This window comes from Rhyacophila brunnea, unplaced genomic scaffold (assembly GCF_057557595.1).
Source record: "Rhyacophila brunnea isolate RB1 unplaced genomic scaffold, BYU_Rbru_1.0 scaffold_5, whole genome shotgun sequence".
Taxonomy (NCBI): Eukaryota; Metazoa; Arthropoda; class Insecta; order Trichoptera; family Rhyacophilidae; genus Rhyacophila; species Rhyacophila brunnea.
In genome coordinates, this window is record NW_028233170.1 from 41,514,829 (window position 1) to 41,532,057 (window position 17,229).

A 17,229-nucleotide genomic window follows, 5' to 3' on the forward strand; every position below is an offset into this window, starting at 1 on the left:
TATACTAATATATAAAAATGAATGTCTGTCTGTCTGTGTGTCTGTCCCGTATGCGTTCCTATACCATTCATCCGATTGCAATGAAATTTTGGTAAGTGGTTGCATGCACACCCATGAAGGTTTCTGAATTAGAAAAATCATCATCTTCTTCTTCTTCATTATATTTTCTTTTATTCGTATGGTTCCTATACCATTCATCCGATTGCAATGAAATTTTGGTAAGTGGTTGTATGTACACCCATAAAGGTTTCTAAATTAGAAAAATCATCATCTTCTTCTTCTTCTTCATTCTATCTTCTTTTATTCGTATGGTCCCTATACCATTCATCCGATTGCAATGAAACCTTCGTCAGTTGTTGTGGTAACACCCTCAATGGTTTTTGAATTAGTACAACCATCTTCTTCTTCTTCTTCTATTCTATATTCTTCTATTCGTATGCGTTCCTATTCCATTCATCCGATTGCAATAAAATTTTCGTCAGTAATTGTGCCAACACCCGCGAAGGTTTCTGAATTAGTACAACCATCTTCTTCTTCTTCTTTTTCTTCTTCTTCATTCTATCTTCTTTTATTCGTATGGTCCCTATACCATTCATCCGATTGCGATGAAACCTTCGTCAGTTGTTGTGGTAACACCCGCAATGGTTTTTGAATTAGTACAATTATCTTTTTCTTCTTCTATTCGTATGCGTTTCTATTCCATTCATCCGATTGCAATAAAATTTTCGTCAGTAATTGTGTCAACACCCGCGAAGGTTTCATACTACATATTAATAACATTAATAACGTTTTCATATTTTGGATTCGATTTTAATTTAGTGTTCTTATGTTTGACCTTTACTCCTATTAGAATTATTTTCATATTGCCATATTGTATTACAAAGATATTTTAATATTAAAAAAATAATTACCTATTATTATTTTTCAAATATCTAAGATAAATATAACCACGAAGCGACCCTGTGCGAAGCAGGGTACTTCAGCTAGTATTATATAAAAATTAATATTTGTTTGTTTGTTTGTGTGTTTGTTTGTTTGTTTGTTCGTATTTAATGCGCAGCCATACCGTTCATCCGATTGCGATAAAACTTTGTCAATTTATTTCTTGCACTTGCGCAAAGAGTATAGGCTATACTAATTTATAAAAATGAATGTCTGTCTGTCTGTATGTCTGTCCCGTATGCGTTCCTATACCATTCATCCGATTGCAATAAAACTTTCGTCAGTAATTGTGCCAACACCCGCGAAGATTTCTGAATTAGTACAACCATATTCTTCTTCTATTCTATCTTCTTCTATTTGTATGCGTTCCTATTCCATTCATCCGATTGCAATAAAACTTTCGTCAGTAATTGTGCCAACACCCGCGAAGGTTTCTGAATTAGTACACCCATCTTCTTCTTCTATTCCATCTTCTTCTATTCGTATGCGTTCCTATTCCATTCATCCGATTGCAATAAAACTTTCGTCAGTAATTGTGCCAACACCCGCGAAGGTTTCTGAATTAGTACAACCATCTTCTTCTTCTATTCTATCTTCTTCTATTTGTATGCGTTCCTATTCCATTCATCCGATTGCAATAAAACTTTCGTCAGTAATTGTGCCAACACCCGCGAAGGTTTCTGAATTAGTACAACCACATTCTTCTTCTATTCTATCTTCTTCTATTTGTATGCGTTCCTATTCCATTCATCCGATTGCAATAAAACTTTCGTCAGTAATTGTGCCAACACCCGCGAAGGTTTCTGAATTAGTATAACCATCATCTTCTTCTATTCCATCTTCTTCTATTCGTATGCGTTCCTATACCATTCATCTGATTGCAATGAAATTTTGATCAAGTATTGTGCTCACGCCCGCAAAGGTTTATGAATTGATACAACTATTTTCTGCTTATTTTTCTTCTATTCTATCTTCTTCTATTCGTATGCGTTCTTATAGTATTTATCCGATTGCGATGACATTTTGACCAGTTGTTGTGCGCATGCCCGCAAAGGTTTCTGAATTAGTACAACCGTCTTCTTCTTTTTCTATTCGTATGCGTTCCTATACCATTCATCTGATTGCAATGGAATTTTATTATGCTCACGCCCGCAAAGGTTTCTGAATATGTATATACAGGGCTTTTTTTTTAAAAAAAAAAGGTGCCGGAACTCACTTCATGTCAAGCTTTTTACTAAATAAAATTATATTCAAATGTCACTTAAATGAAATTTAAAGGAGCTATGCCACGAAGCGAACAAAAAAAGGTTGATTTTTACGATAATTTTTTATTTTAGTCAAAACAAAGCTACAGAAACAATAAAATACATACATTATATTTGAAATATATTGTACAAATAAGACTAAATAAGACTAACTTTAAAATATAATTGTAAATACATATGTAATGTATTTATTTATGAACTTGAATAAAAGTTTAGAGTGATTTCCAAAGTTTTTTCCAATTCTCGTCTGATACATCATCTCGATTCCTTTTCTTAGTGTTAGAGTCTAAGGCCGAATGTCTTCCTTTAAGTAACCACCTATCAACATATTTTGAAGGATCGAAAAGTGTCAAGGGTGGTCCCACGAGTTTGATGAACAAGAGTGCCGAAACTGTTTTAGTGTTTAACGAAGCTCTTGTTGGGGTAATAATAAGATTCATTTGCGAAAACCCCCGTTCACATTCACTTCATTCACAGTACCTCAACGCCTAGTGATTCTGCACATAAATGCAACTCTCTATTATTTTTCGGCGACGCGTGGTATAAAACATAAAGTTTATCAATAAATGATTTGAATCTATTGATCCCTGAAATTTTTTTTACAACATCACTTACTGATAATTCTAATCTGTGATTAGTACAATGCCAAACTATAATTGAAGGAAATTTTTCTGTCAGCAATTTTTTCACTCCATTTTTAGAACCTAACATCACAGCAGCGCCTTCGCATGCAACCGAAACTAAATATTTTTTTAAATATTCTTCTGTCATCCCATATAAATCAAGAGATTGGAGTAATGATTCAAATATTCCTTTTGCCGTTACGTCTTTAAGTTCAATCAAATCCAAAAACAAATTAATTGGTGAATTCATTCCAACACTTTCGACACAGCATCGAACATACACAATGAGGGTGGTTTTTTGGCTTATGGTGGTAGACTCATCAATTATCAAAGAAATTATATTTTTCGATTGAACAATTTCTTTGAAAACATTTTTTCTCATTTCATCACATATATGATTTACAATGTTAACACATGCGTTAGTGGAATGGAGAATATGACCCATTTCGATCCCATTTAGTTCTTGGAGATTAATTTCACTTTCAAACATATTGAATGATTGATTTTCCTTAGCTACTTTATATGCAGTTCGAAAAATGTTTGCTGTTATTACTTTTTCGCGAGATAACGATTTTAAAAAAGTATTTTCAATCTGCTTTTTTTTGGCTTCAGAAATGATTTTTAACGCTGCTTTGTGTGCAATAGATCCTCTGTGATCGAAAATTTTTTTTCGAAGTGACCCCAATTGTAGCTTCCTCTCTTTCCCAGAATACGTGATTTCATTATTGGCCCATTCTTTGGATATTTTCATTCCCATTGTCGTTTCAGTTCCAAGAGTTCCAACGTTTCTGCAAATTGTGCAGCCAAGTTTCATTTTGTGTACGTTCAACCATTCGTTTTTTGAGCAAAAATCGTTTTTTTGATCTAATGACCAGCAGTCTGGCCAATCGTTTTGAGTTCGACCTTGATCCCCGAGATCAGCTAGAGATGATTCAGGAACATCTACATGTACCGATATTTCCATATCTTCTGTCATCGTTTCTGTTTTGAGCTTTTTATTTGCGGAATCGGCGCCGCTGCCGGTGGTTGAGAAGTAACAGGAAATTTTTTTCATATTTAAACTTGGGGTTGCACTAAATAATATATAAAATAGTTGCACAACACGTAATCGTAACACAAACTAAATAAACAAACGTAAATAACAATATACGCAGATGCTGCCATGCGATAAACGTCAAACTGTCAAAATCATAATACGCAGCATACGTATGAAGCTAGTTACATACGCATGTTTGCTATTTAAACTATACGGTTACTTCACTAACACTAACACGCCAACATTCAAAATGGCTTCCACCTGTACCTTATTTTATCATTTTAACGAATTATTATTGTAATTAAGCGCAAATATTTTTTCGTTTAATTGATTTTGAAATAAAACCGTGAAAAAAGGTGCCGGAACGCCGTTCCACCGCGTTAAATGAAAAAAAAAGCCCTGTGTATATACAACCATGTCTTCTTCTTTTTCATCTATTCTATCTTCTTTTATTCGTATGCGGTCTTATACCATTCATATGATTGCGATGAAATTTTGACAAGTTGTTGTGCGCACGCCCGCAAAGGTTTCTGAATTGAAACAACTATTTCTTCTTCTTTTTCTTCTATTCGTATGCATTCTTATACTATTCATCCGATTGCGATGACAATTTGACCAGTTGTTGTGCGCACACCCGCAAAGGTTTTTGAATTAGTACAACCGTCTTCTTCTTCTTCTATTCGTATGCATTCCTATACCATTCATCCGATTGCAATGAAATTTTGATTAAGTATTATGCTCTCGCCCGCAAAGGTTTCTGAATTGATACAACCATTTCTTCTTCTTTTTCATCTATTCTATCTTCTTCTATTCGTATGCGTTCCTATACCGTTCATTCGTTTACAATGAAACTTTGGTGAGTTGTCGTGCGCATGCCCACGAAGATTTTTGAATTAGACTTTGAATTGAAACTTTTATCAGAAGTTGTGCGCACACCTGCAAAGATTTCTAAATTAGTATTATATAAAATACAAAGTTTGTTGTTTGTTTGTTCCATCCAATTTTGGTTTTTTTACTGCATATTAATAACATTAATAACGTTTGCATATTTTGGATTCGATTTTAATTAAGTGTTCTTTTGTTTGATCTTTACTCCTATTAGAATTTTTTTCATATTGCTTTATTGTATTTCACAGATATTTTAATATTAAAAAAAATTACCTCTTATTATTTTTTAAATATTTAAGATAAATATAGCCACGAAGCGATCCTGTGCGAAGCCGGGTACTTCAGCTAGTATATATATATATATATATATTATGATATCTCAGTGACATAACCCTGACACGGTTAATATTTTGAAACTTAGAATACTAAGATGAGAAAATCATTATTATAGTCACATTATACGTATATTTCAATAGATCTAAAACTCCCCATGAGCTAAACAAAAGGCCTGGCGTATGATCTTCAATCGAGTTACAAAGTTGGTTGCTTTACCGTAGGAAAATTAAAAACACATCCCAATCATAGGTAGTTAGTAACACTACCACTACAGAACTTTTGAGTCCATGACCGACTTCACAACCATCCTTCATGATCTCTATCCGGAGTTCTATTTCTCTACAGTCGGTCATACTCAGCCTACATGTGTCCTTCATGCAAATTTCCTCTAGAGGCAGCCCAGGGGTTCCTTCAATAGTCTAAAATAAAATTTAATTCACATAAATAATCTACGGAATGATAACTTAAAAGATAAGAGCACTCACTCAAATATTTCAAAATGTGAGGTTCGAGTCTCATTTGGTCTATCCTTTTTCAACGAATTTTTTCTAATATATATAATAATTATGTATTCTAAAGTTTTTTACAATAATTTATTTTAATTATATTACGAAAGGAACCCTAATAGGTAATCGGATGAGATGAGTGGACAATATTAAAAAGGATGCAAACTGTATAAGTGTAACTTACTAAAGAGAGTGGGTTCGGGATAGAAAACCTGGAGGGTTTTGGTACAGTCAGCTAATGGATCTGAATGGACTGTATCCTCAGTCTACTTTCGATACTGTTTTTATACATTGTAATACTACATGGAAAAATACTTTTTTTTCTAACAATCTTATTATACTTTATAAATTACTATATTATACTGAATTCTGAAGGTTTCGATTGATGAAAATTGTGGAAATTCATATTCAATTATGAACAAAATAAGCTTAAATAGTACAAAATTAATTTTATATTATACTCCGTGAATGCTGTAGGTTTTAATATAATTTGCGATGACAACGATTCCATTGTCCGTAGATTTTCTTTTGAAATATGAGACATTGAATCAAAATAATGCCGACATTGGAGATTAAGCCGCCATCAGAGTGTCTTCTTACATTATTTTGATATGAAACTTTTGTACTTCGTAGAAGCTTTCATTGAGTGTTGTAAATTTTTCTTTAAGTACTTTTTTATCTTTGTTTTTATTATTTTTTAAGTTTAAAAGTTGTTTACGAACAACGTATTATTTTAATGGTCTGAAATAAGAAAAATAGAATTTTATTACTAACCCGTATTAAAGAAAATGGCTTTAAAGTTCTAAGTAACAATTTAAACATGGCTGTTCCTTTAGTACTATTTTACTTAAGTAGTATCGCACGCCTCAGTTATTATTGTTAACCAGGCGTAAGTAACTTTTAAGATATGGTTCACATCCGGAAATGAATAGCTAGTAATGCGGTTAAATTAAATGAACACGAAAAATATAAAAATCCCAGTTTTGACTATTATTTTTCAGATTTTCAAATCGTATTTTTCTGTATAAAAAAATAATAGCTCTACCGTACCCCGATTCTGAATGTTAATTTTAATTTAAAGCACAAAAACTAATAGTTCTGATAATCATTTTTTCCGGAAGAAGAGCTTAAAAAAGCTCTTGACTTTTTTTAAATGTATTATATTTGCGGCCCAAATCCCGAGTCTAGCAGGTCAAATAGTTAGATTGTTATTCTTTGAACCATAGTAATATTTGCCTTCATAGTGTATTGTGCATACAACACTATGACGTAGTGAATAATTAGTTTTATAAATTATCAAAGTATTTAGTTTTATGCATTACAGTATTTCTAGGAGCTAAGCGTCTGATCATGTTCAACAACTTGACTTAAATTGACTATCCCAGAAGAATTTTGATGCAAAATTGTTTGGTTTGAGGAGTATTAAGAAGTCTAAATTGAGGTAATTAGACGAAGATACATAGGATAAAAGGATTCAATACATTGTGTACCTGCCAGACGCAGGATTCGAACCTGAGACCCACGACGCTATAGACCTTACGTTTACACGTAGAAAAAATAGTTTACACACGTTTTTAAATTTTTTACATTTCGCTAATACTCTATTCTTGAAAACTGATTCCAAATAGTTATCTAAGGGAGTTCTTGCTCACTATTAAGGCTATACCTCAGCTGAGGCATGGTCTAAAGAGATCGTGACTAGGCAATGCGTGGAATGTGCAAATGCCGAACGAAATATAATTTGTCATAAAAATTCAACATGCGTCCTTTTTATGTTATGTTTATTATTATATTCGTAATAATAATAGAATATTCATTGACATGTTATCTTTTTCAAGTACATGCGACACCTTTTTTAGTCATCTTTACATGATTTAAGAATATATTCCTTCGACGCCATCACAAAACAAATTGACGTGCAAACAGGTCGACTATCGCTCTCTGAATAGCAACGCGGCCGAAATTTCATTCCACATACAGTTGAAAATTATTTGCCGTTTCACTTATGTACGCTCTTTATTAATTCAGCGGTGCAAACCGCATGAAATTACAAATTAAAAAAAAAAACGACAATGCATTCTCTATTATTACATTTACTTACATTAATATCATCGTGTTGGCAATAGTAAGTATGCATAATAAGTGCAAGATAAGAATAATTGTATGTAATAATATTATTATTAATATAATATATTGTTTTCTTTATAGTTTCGACGTCCGTGGAGTAGGGATGGCTGAAGGCCGTCACTGGTCAGCACCAGGAGTGTTTGGTCCTCGCGCTCACTTTCGAGCGACTCCACCACCAGCCGCTCTTCTTCTTCAAGATGTGAAGCGTCATGATGAAGGCGTATATCGTTGCCGTGTGGACTACAGAAATACACAAACGATGAGTTTTCGATATAACTTCACAGTCATCGGTGAGTCACAAATAATTATGTTTGTTTATTATATATATATTTAAAATTACTGCGTTTCAAACAACATAATATATATTATATACCTTACATATTTACTTACTTAACCCTGTCATGTCCCAATGTTGGATCAAAGAGCAATATATAAAGTAGCGCAACTTTCTTTGGTTAGTTAGCATAGTTACGTTTCGCATCTCCCACCATGTTAGATTTGTAGCGTGTAGATCGCTTTTATGGCACCGCTACAGCGTTGGGGATGGTTGGCCATGGCGTACGGTGTATTGCACTCTGTAGCAGCAACCGGAACACATGGCCCAACTACGTGAATCATCTCCTCGTTATTACGTGAATTCGAGTGTTGGTAACGCGGTCGTACCAATGTCCTATAGGATCCCAAAAGTCAAAACCTTTGAAGATGCCATGTATCGCAGTCATACAGTATCACAAGTAGCACGCACGTTTGGAACAAACGATATTTAGTCCTCACAGAATACAGTATTGACCTACACGCAACTCCAAGTTAACTTAATGTAGACCATGCAACAACTCTAAGGATTCCAAATGCGTAAACGAGATGCAATGTCTGCGATGGGCTGATCACGTGACACTAATGGATAAAAAGCATAGACAAAGAGCCTTACGTTTAATACATGTATGGATTTACTGCCGACAGTACGTATTATCGCGGCTATAATAAGGAAATGAACAAACACGTACTGTCGTGGATCATGCATGGATCAAAAAAGTTCAGAAGCTTCTGAAATTTCACGCAAAAATTGGTACCTGCATGGCAATGCTCATGCATAGTAGAGCAATAGTGGCAAAATTGTCGGAAGAAATACGAACTACACCGCACAGAACATTTTGACATTTACTGATTACCTACAAACCTGTCCGAACCGGTCTGAATCTGTCAAATAGCACCATACAATGACAAAATAGCATCTTGCTTACGCTTGAAGAATGAGATTGGAGAAACAGTCAGCAGTTTTACGTGTAAACAGTTATTTTTGCCATAGTTTAAAATACACACTATTGGTGTCAGAAAAATCGTGCACGTGCACAGGCGGTATAATAGTTTAGAATGAAAACGGTCTGTGAGACTATTTAGGTGATTAAATTTGAAAATTGGAAAGAGACTTGCAAGCAGAGGGTTAGAGCGTAGTAAGCGGACCCTTTTTTGAGTTGCTCCGCTCCGGGAGCTAACACTTGCTCCAGCTCCGCTCCGGGTAAAAAGTTTTAATATGTATTATATGTATACAAATATTAAAAAAATAGTAGTTTTGCAGTAAGGTTTATTATTCGTCCTTTTCATTATTACTTCTATTTAAGAAAATTCCAGGCAGCAAATCGTCTTTCATTATCTGCCTCTTCTGTCAAAAAGAGTGAGGTTATATTTATCACTTGGCAGTGTTGCCGTATTTCAAATAATTCCAGTTTTGCAAAGTGTCAAATATAATATTTTCAATGGATGTTAGGATGAAAATGTAATAATAAAAAAACATCTGGAGCAGTAGAGCACTACAAATCTTCGGTGTTCCGGCTCCGCTCTAGCTCCGGGTACAACCCCATTGCTCTACTGCTCCGTGCTCCTCGTTCGAGCTCCGCTCCAACGCTCTACTTGCAAGCACTGGAAGTGATCGACTAGTGAAGAAAAGTGGAAGATCAAATAGGGTAGAGGAGTCTTCTTGTGGCGGCCAATGTCTACCCCAGGCAGTAGAGCTAGAGAACAGATAAAGAAAATATATATCAAGCAATTATTACCAATAATACGTACGTGAATAAATAATGAGTAGTTTCATATTCGCAAACCTGTGAAATTGGTTAAGACTGTTTACATTACGAATCATTATGGTTATTGAATATATTTGCTCAGTGAGTTAAGTGCCTTCGTGTGTGTGCGAGGGGATGTGTGAGTGTGTCTGTGCGTGTGTATTTTATGTAAAAGCTGGATGGGATATGGTAGTGTGTATTCAGATGGCGCACTAAGTCGGGAGGGTAAACACTTCGATTCTGTTTACTCGCTTCACTTCCTCTGCAGAGCAAACACGGTTGAAACATGAAGCATCCTCATGAGCGAGAAACAAAAGCGATGATGCGCTTTACCCCTGATATGACGTGATATCCTCGCAAACTGATACTGAACTACAAAACTGCAGGAAAATGTTATCATAGTGGCTTCATTTGGTGTCGGTTCCCTTAGGAGTTTGGTATTATGATATCAAACTACCCAATAGTTAACAAAATAAATATCTGAACACTGTATACAGGGTTAGATACGTAGTACAATTTTACGACGTATATTTGTAGTAAATTAATATTTTTTTAATAATATAATATATTGGGTATGTGAAATATTGAATGACGTAATGAGACATTTTATAAATCTTACAAGATTATTTTGAACCTTATTATTGAACTGAGAACTGAGACAAATTTTACATACACTGAACATAATAAATATAATAATAATTATTATATTATTAAAATGAAAGATATGAGTTTGAGTCCCATTAAACCATAGAGATATTAAATAAAAAGAGGGGCAAGAAATCGGCTTCTCATACAACTGAATGAAGCAGGCCAGCAATAGCCGATAACTTACGAGAAATAGCAACGCGATAAAAAAAAATGCAGGGCATCACGAAGCATTTACTTTGGTCATTATAACGTACCCATATAATATAATGTGAACGTGGAAATTTTGCCGCAAATTGATTACCAGCCTGCCTCACCAAACTTTCATATAACCTGCCGCCCCTAGCATTCAACCCAATTTTTATGATTATTTATAATAAGCATATTATTTCTGAAGATCTGTATGATTAGGAGGACACCATGTATATATTGTTCAATAATATTAAGATCGTCTAAGTAAACCAAAACCTTAGACACATAATAATATTATGAATAAAAGATTTATTTATTAATATCATTATCTTGATTTAATCACAAGCTTCGTTGCATTTTCTCTAACAATAATTTAAATATAAGAATTAATTTGCATTAGTCATTGTCGGATCAACAGCTCAAAAGGTAAAAGCACTCACCTACACAGTGAAAAATATGACTTTGATTTTCATTCAATCTAACTTTTTTTAATGCAACGTTTTTCAAAATGATGTATTTTCGATAAAATTCTTATTTCAAATTATTGGCCTGGCTTAAACTTCTAGATTGTCACTTAGGATATTTTGACAGTTGCAATTTTGTTATACTCGTACGTTATGACTACTTGTGTGATATTTAAAATTTTATTTTTATCGTTTTCAATAAATATATAATATTTTTTGTAAAAAACGTTAAAAATAATTGGATTATTTACGCAAAATAATGTGGTATGTGAGTCTGCTTAACTTATTGCAATATTTTAATTGATAATCATTATTAGTTTTATTTGGCAATATCTTACTTGGTAATAATATTTTAATAATCTAATGCGGATCTAGAATACCTCCCGAAGAGAGTTTACGTTTTTTTTTTTTAAATAATATAAGCTATTTTACCTATGAATCAGTTTAATACGTATTAATTTCATATTTAAAGTAATTGTTGTGTTATATATATAGCGTAATAAATTAGGGGTTGACATATGAGTACCTTGGTATCAAAGTGGGACATAAGCCATTTACAAAATTTTACAGGAGACTCACAAACATGTGTGAAAAGTGTCCGTTTTTCATATAACATACCAACTTTAAACTCAAAAATCTCTATGAAAACTACCGTTTTTGATACTTTTGGTAGATTTTTTGAAAAGATCATCACTTGCAGTACCATAATCAATTAAAACATGAATTTAGTGGGAGGTGGCGTTTGTCCAACTTTGATACCAAGGTACTCATATATTCAATGGCTATTAAAAAAAATTATGACCAAAGATAAAGACAGAATTTTGTTTTTGAATCTACTCAAATTGTTCACAAATTTACTTAACATCTCAATAATACAAACGTATTTAAATAATGTGTTTGGTGGGATGTTATAAATACATTTTCTATTATAAATACATCTTCTTGTATCACTAGATTTTCTGACAAGATATTTTTTTTCAGTTCCTCCTGAAAAACCTACCGTCGTAGACACAAGAGGGCCGCTCAATGGTACTTCCATCGGCCCCATGATGGAAGGCGACAACTTAGTCCTTAACTGCAGGGTACTCGGAGGTAATTATTGTTTATAACTTTTAAGTGCATACAGAAAAAAAAATTCAAATACATTATTTATCTAAATAAAATTATTACTATCGATTGAAAACTTTTGATAGATGTGTAGGGTCAATACCCTACCATCCAGCATGGCTTGGCAAGAAACCATTAATTTATAACTACAATGTATCTTGCAACATAATATTGTAAAAATTGCAAAACAGGCGATTTATGTGAGTCAATCAAAATTCAACAGAAAGCTAATTCAATAAATCAATAATATCGCAAATTAATAAATAATGCTATTTAAATTTCCTATGATATGCACAAAAGTTATTTGTACAAAATCAATCTTGCTCAATTAATAAAAACTGCATAATTGTTCGAATTAAAATAAATTGTTTATACTTTACGAAACGAATCATGCATTACACAATAAAGCATGATTATCAAAATATTCAAGTACCTAGTTGATAGCAGCATTTTCTATTGTATCGAATCACTATAAAACACTCAGTAGAAGAGAGCAACATGGTCATTCAGTCATCCAAGATTTCGCCATAAGGTTATCGTTTCACTTCGCCCGGTCGAGTTTCGTAATCCATCTGAATGCATAATCGTAATTTCACGCATCTAAATTATAATCTGTAAACATATCTGTAATAATTAAATCAATATTTATTTGGAAGGAGATAATAAAACCAGGGTGCATTTTATTCACGCACCAAATTCTGAGTTATTCCTTGGAGTCAACCAACCCTGCCTGTTCCTTATTTCATCTCCTAACAAAAGATTTATTATAATAGAATAATTAATAAATGGAATTGGTAAAATGGTATAACTACGGCCAACTAATTTCTATCCTTTATTAGACAAAGACAATTCCAATTAACTTTTTCTTAGGATTTTTCGTTAAAATTATTCAATTTTGTCAATGCAGTGGAATTATAGAACCCATGATCAAACTGTAATTAATTTATATGTATTTATAATACAATGAAAAATAAATTAAATATATATCAACTGCTAGGAGGTAGTGTATTTGGTTGGGCACCAGTTTCTAAAGCCTTGGGTACGGGGTCGTTTCAGCATCTAGATAAAATTACATGCTATGATTTTAATATAATTTTGATTTATTGCCCATATGGCTAACTATTTATAATAGAATTTATGTTAGCTTAGTCATTCTATATGGAATACAAATACAAATTTAGTTTTTTGAGTTATTTAATAACAATTAATAATAATATTATACTCAATATTCAATTTTTATTTAAGCACCTGAATTATCTATTAAAACTAACTATAAAGCCTATTACAGACTCTAGTACTTAGATTTATTGAAAAAAAATTAAGAAACAAACATAATAATTATCGATGATTGGTTCAAGTTGACATTCATCACTCTACCAAGAATGCTAAATGCGTGGAACGAGTTCAGAATAATTAGTTTGATGAGTTCAGTATGTGCTAAATATGTTATTAAAAACATTATTAATTGAATTTTTATAAAATGAAAAACTGTCAGTGAGTGTGAGTGATAAACAATTTGGCTTCAAAAATAGTTTGAGCACTGACTGATAAATAACTTTTCAGTTTTGAATGTTTCAGTCAATGCAAATATGCCTAGATGAAGTATTACATTAATAATGTGTGTTTTCTAGATTAAAAGAAAGCAGTCAGATTACAAAAATTAAATTTTGTTATTAACAGCCACACGATTGAACATCCGATTATTTTTATTAATAAACAACTTAATTTAACTAACAATATTATTATAATAATATACTACATTTATTTACTTCAGTTAGTTGATATACGTACAAATACTGTGCTAATACCTACAAGCATCTGTTTGGTTTCACACAAAATAAATAATGCAGGATATCGAAACACATTAAGGTGTGTCTTTGGCTTCAATTTACAATAAATTATTTCCTCCCAAATTGTACGACCGCGAAAACAAAGCGGTTAAATATTTACTCACTCTCTGATGGCAAATAACATCATCACTCCGACGCTTTCCACCCTAGGAAATCTAAAATTAGACAACGCGTCGCTCCACCAACAAACTGTATGCGTTGAATAAACAACGATCAGTACATTATTAACGCACTTATAAACAGAAACCACTGTTCGTCGAATGCCTGTCGGAGTCGTCATGACCTAAAGCTCTTAAGCGGGCAGAGAAAATAATAATATTTAATTAATATAATTATTACAATATATCGATAAATATATTTGAATAGTAATAATATCGACCGAGGGTACATATTTGAGCTAATTTGAACTAAGTTTTATACTATTCTTAATCAACTATGTTTTTTATTCAACGAATAATTCACAAGATTTAAAAATGTAACATTGTAATTATTAAACATTTGTACATAATTTTGAAAACACTTCTGAGAAAATATATTATAACCAATATAAAAAATATTTTTGAAAAAAGTAAGACCTGCATCTCTTGGGTATTTATAGCTCAATTTGGAAAGCGCTTCAGTGAATATTAAAAGCTATTAGTTAAAGTTTGTCGCAATTAAGTATAGCTCCTTTAGCATAGTGGTTTATATGCTTGGGCACGATACCCGCAAGATGCACGTTCGATTGCTGCGGGGTGTCTTAATTTTTTCAAAAAGGTTTTTTTTATGGGTTATAATACATATACTTAATATAATAAATATTTTCTCAGAAGAGAATTCTTCAAAATATGTATGTTTTATACTATTATATTTGAATCATTTTTTTGCGACTCGGGTCTCGTCTTTTGGCATCTTCAGGCACTATGTGCACTCACCAAATAAAAAAATAAAATACTTAGCACGTAAGAATATTTTTTAAACTCATATTATAACTTTTTAAAGACTGATATAATAATTATTGATATACTTATCTCATTAGTTGACTCCATTAAATTCCTAATACGTTGCTATTATTTTCCCAGTATTGACGATTTTACTCTTCTTGAATGTAGTATTATATTGATTATATTATATTATTATGATCTATTATTAGGGTTTTAACAATTTATGCGCCTATTGATTGTATTATTTATGATAAGGTAGGAGTTTTTTACATTAATTAACAAGTTGAAGTAAGTTACAACAAAATATCTAGGAGTGATCCGTGACGTCGGTTACTAAATAAAGTAATACCTACTTTGATTGAAAATACAAAAGCCGATCGCTAATAGTAGCTTAATTTGGAAAGCGCTTCTGCGAGTATTAAAAACCATTATTAATAATTTGTCGCAATTAAGTATGACTCCTTTAGCATAGTGGTATATGTGCATGGGCGCGATATCCGAGAGATATTCCAATACTTCTTTCAAAAAGATTTTTTCTATTGGTTATAATATATTTATTCACAATCTGTTTGTTATGTTTTTTATTGTGACCATTGACTTATTATAAAGGTTTTACCTACTAATTAAAAGTAGGTATTATTACTTAGTACTAAGTAAAGGATCAAGTCAAAAATATCAAACACAAATTTTTAATATTTTAAGTATTTGTAAAACCTGTTCCTACTAGATAATTAGATACTTACTCGATATGAATACATTCAATCAGTGCATTAATTGTCATTTCTGGGAAATAATGGAACTATGTAACGTGTTGGGAATTTATTTACGACGAAGATAACAAAAAAAAACGTTTCAAATGGAAGAGTACAAAACTTAGATCTATTGTAATTTAATTGTAATTTAATAAAATGAATAATTTAGATATCTCTCAATATTGTAGTAGAGTATTTTTTATTATGTTTGTATGTTAATCTGTTTTACTTTTTTCTCGTTAACTTATAGAAAGTCACATATTACAAAGTATTAACAATCTTAATTTTAAAAAATGTCCCACTGTAATGGTTACATATTATTTTAATACATTCTCGAAGTATGAATGTAGAAATAAGCACTTGTTTTGTAAATCTTTGGCAGGTACCTATTTACTGAATAAAAAGAATATAAAAGCAAAAAACCAGAACGGAAATCGAAATATCACCCATCGTACATATGTCAAATGCAAACAGGCAGATGAGTCTTTATATCCGGTATATGTGAAGCTTTGTGCTGATATTTATAACCTGCAAATACGTTTAATAAATAATAACATTCGGATGAAGGAGGAATCGAATTTAACTTTTATCTACACATTATCATCGTTCACCATGGAACAGAATGTTCTTATTTCAAATAATTAATCATTAAGTTGGCATTTCTTACAACTTTTGCTTTTTGTTGTCGTTTCTCGTCGTTATCACTTCGGGGTCACCACTTTGTGCAGTAGATGATGTGGAGGAGAGAAGATTGTAGTATCTGGTATGTTGTGGATGGAGTGAGTTTATTTGTCGTTACAATAATGTCACATAAAAACAATAATAAGGATGACGGCGTAAGATTATAATCGCAGGTAATGATGTACTGGTGAAATCGATGTGATCAAGAGATTGATTATATTAAGGTTATATTTCAGCTGGGGCACGGTCTAAAACTATCGTGACTACGCGATGCAAAGATTGTGCAAACGACGCGTGCAGAACAAAACATAATTTGTCATAAAAAGTCAACATGCGTCCATTTAATGTTATGTTTCTTGTTCTATTACTAATAATAATAATATATTCATTGACATGTTTTCTTTTTCAAGAAAATGGGTAACGTTTTTTAATCATCTTAACACGATTTAAGAATTAATTCCTCCGTCGCCATCACAAAACAAATTGACGTGTTCACAGCTCAATTTTTGCTCTCCGATTGCTAGCCAGTTAGAAATTTCGTCGCACCTATAGTTGAAAATTATTTGCTGTTTCACTGAAGTACCGTCATAATGAACTGAGAGACTTGATTCGATTGGAATGACGACTGAGTACGTAATATAATAGTAGTGTATAATAGTGCGTCGCGTGATGGACTCGATGATTGAGTGAGGATTCATAGATTGTCCTTCCAATTTATACAAATGCAGTAAATATAATATTACAAGAGATATTTTCGCAATTAACAAATCATAACAGACCCTACTAATCTTGTAATGATTGAGTAAATGCTGACGATTGTTATCGCTCTGTT

General features: G+C 32.3%; 1 protein-coding gene across 1 annotated transcript in view; it reads left to right on the forward strand.

Moving 5' to 3' along the window:
• LOC147066431 (kin of IRRE-like protein 1) overlaps nt 1–17,229 on the forward strand; it is a 272,466-nt gene that overhangs the window by 58,640 nt on the left and 196,597 nt on the right. Inside the window, exons 3-4 of the mRNA XM_085955539.1 lie at nt 7,805–8,013; nt 12,066–12,176. Coding sequence (XP_085811665.1) covers nt 7,805–8,013; nt 12,066–12,176 — 320 coding nt within the window. The remainder of the gene's footprint in view (nt 1–7,804; nt 8,014–12,065; nt 12,177–17,229) is intronic.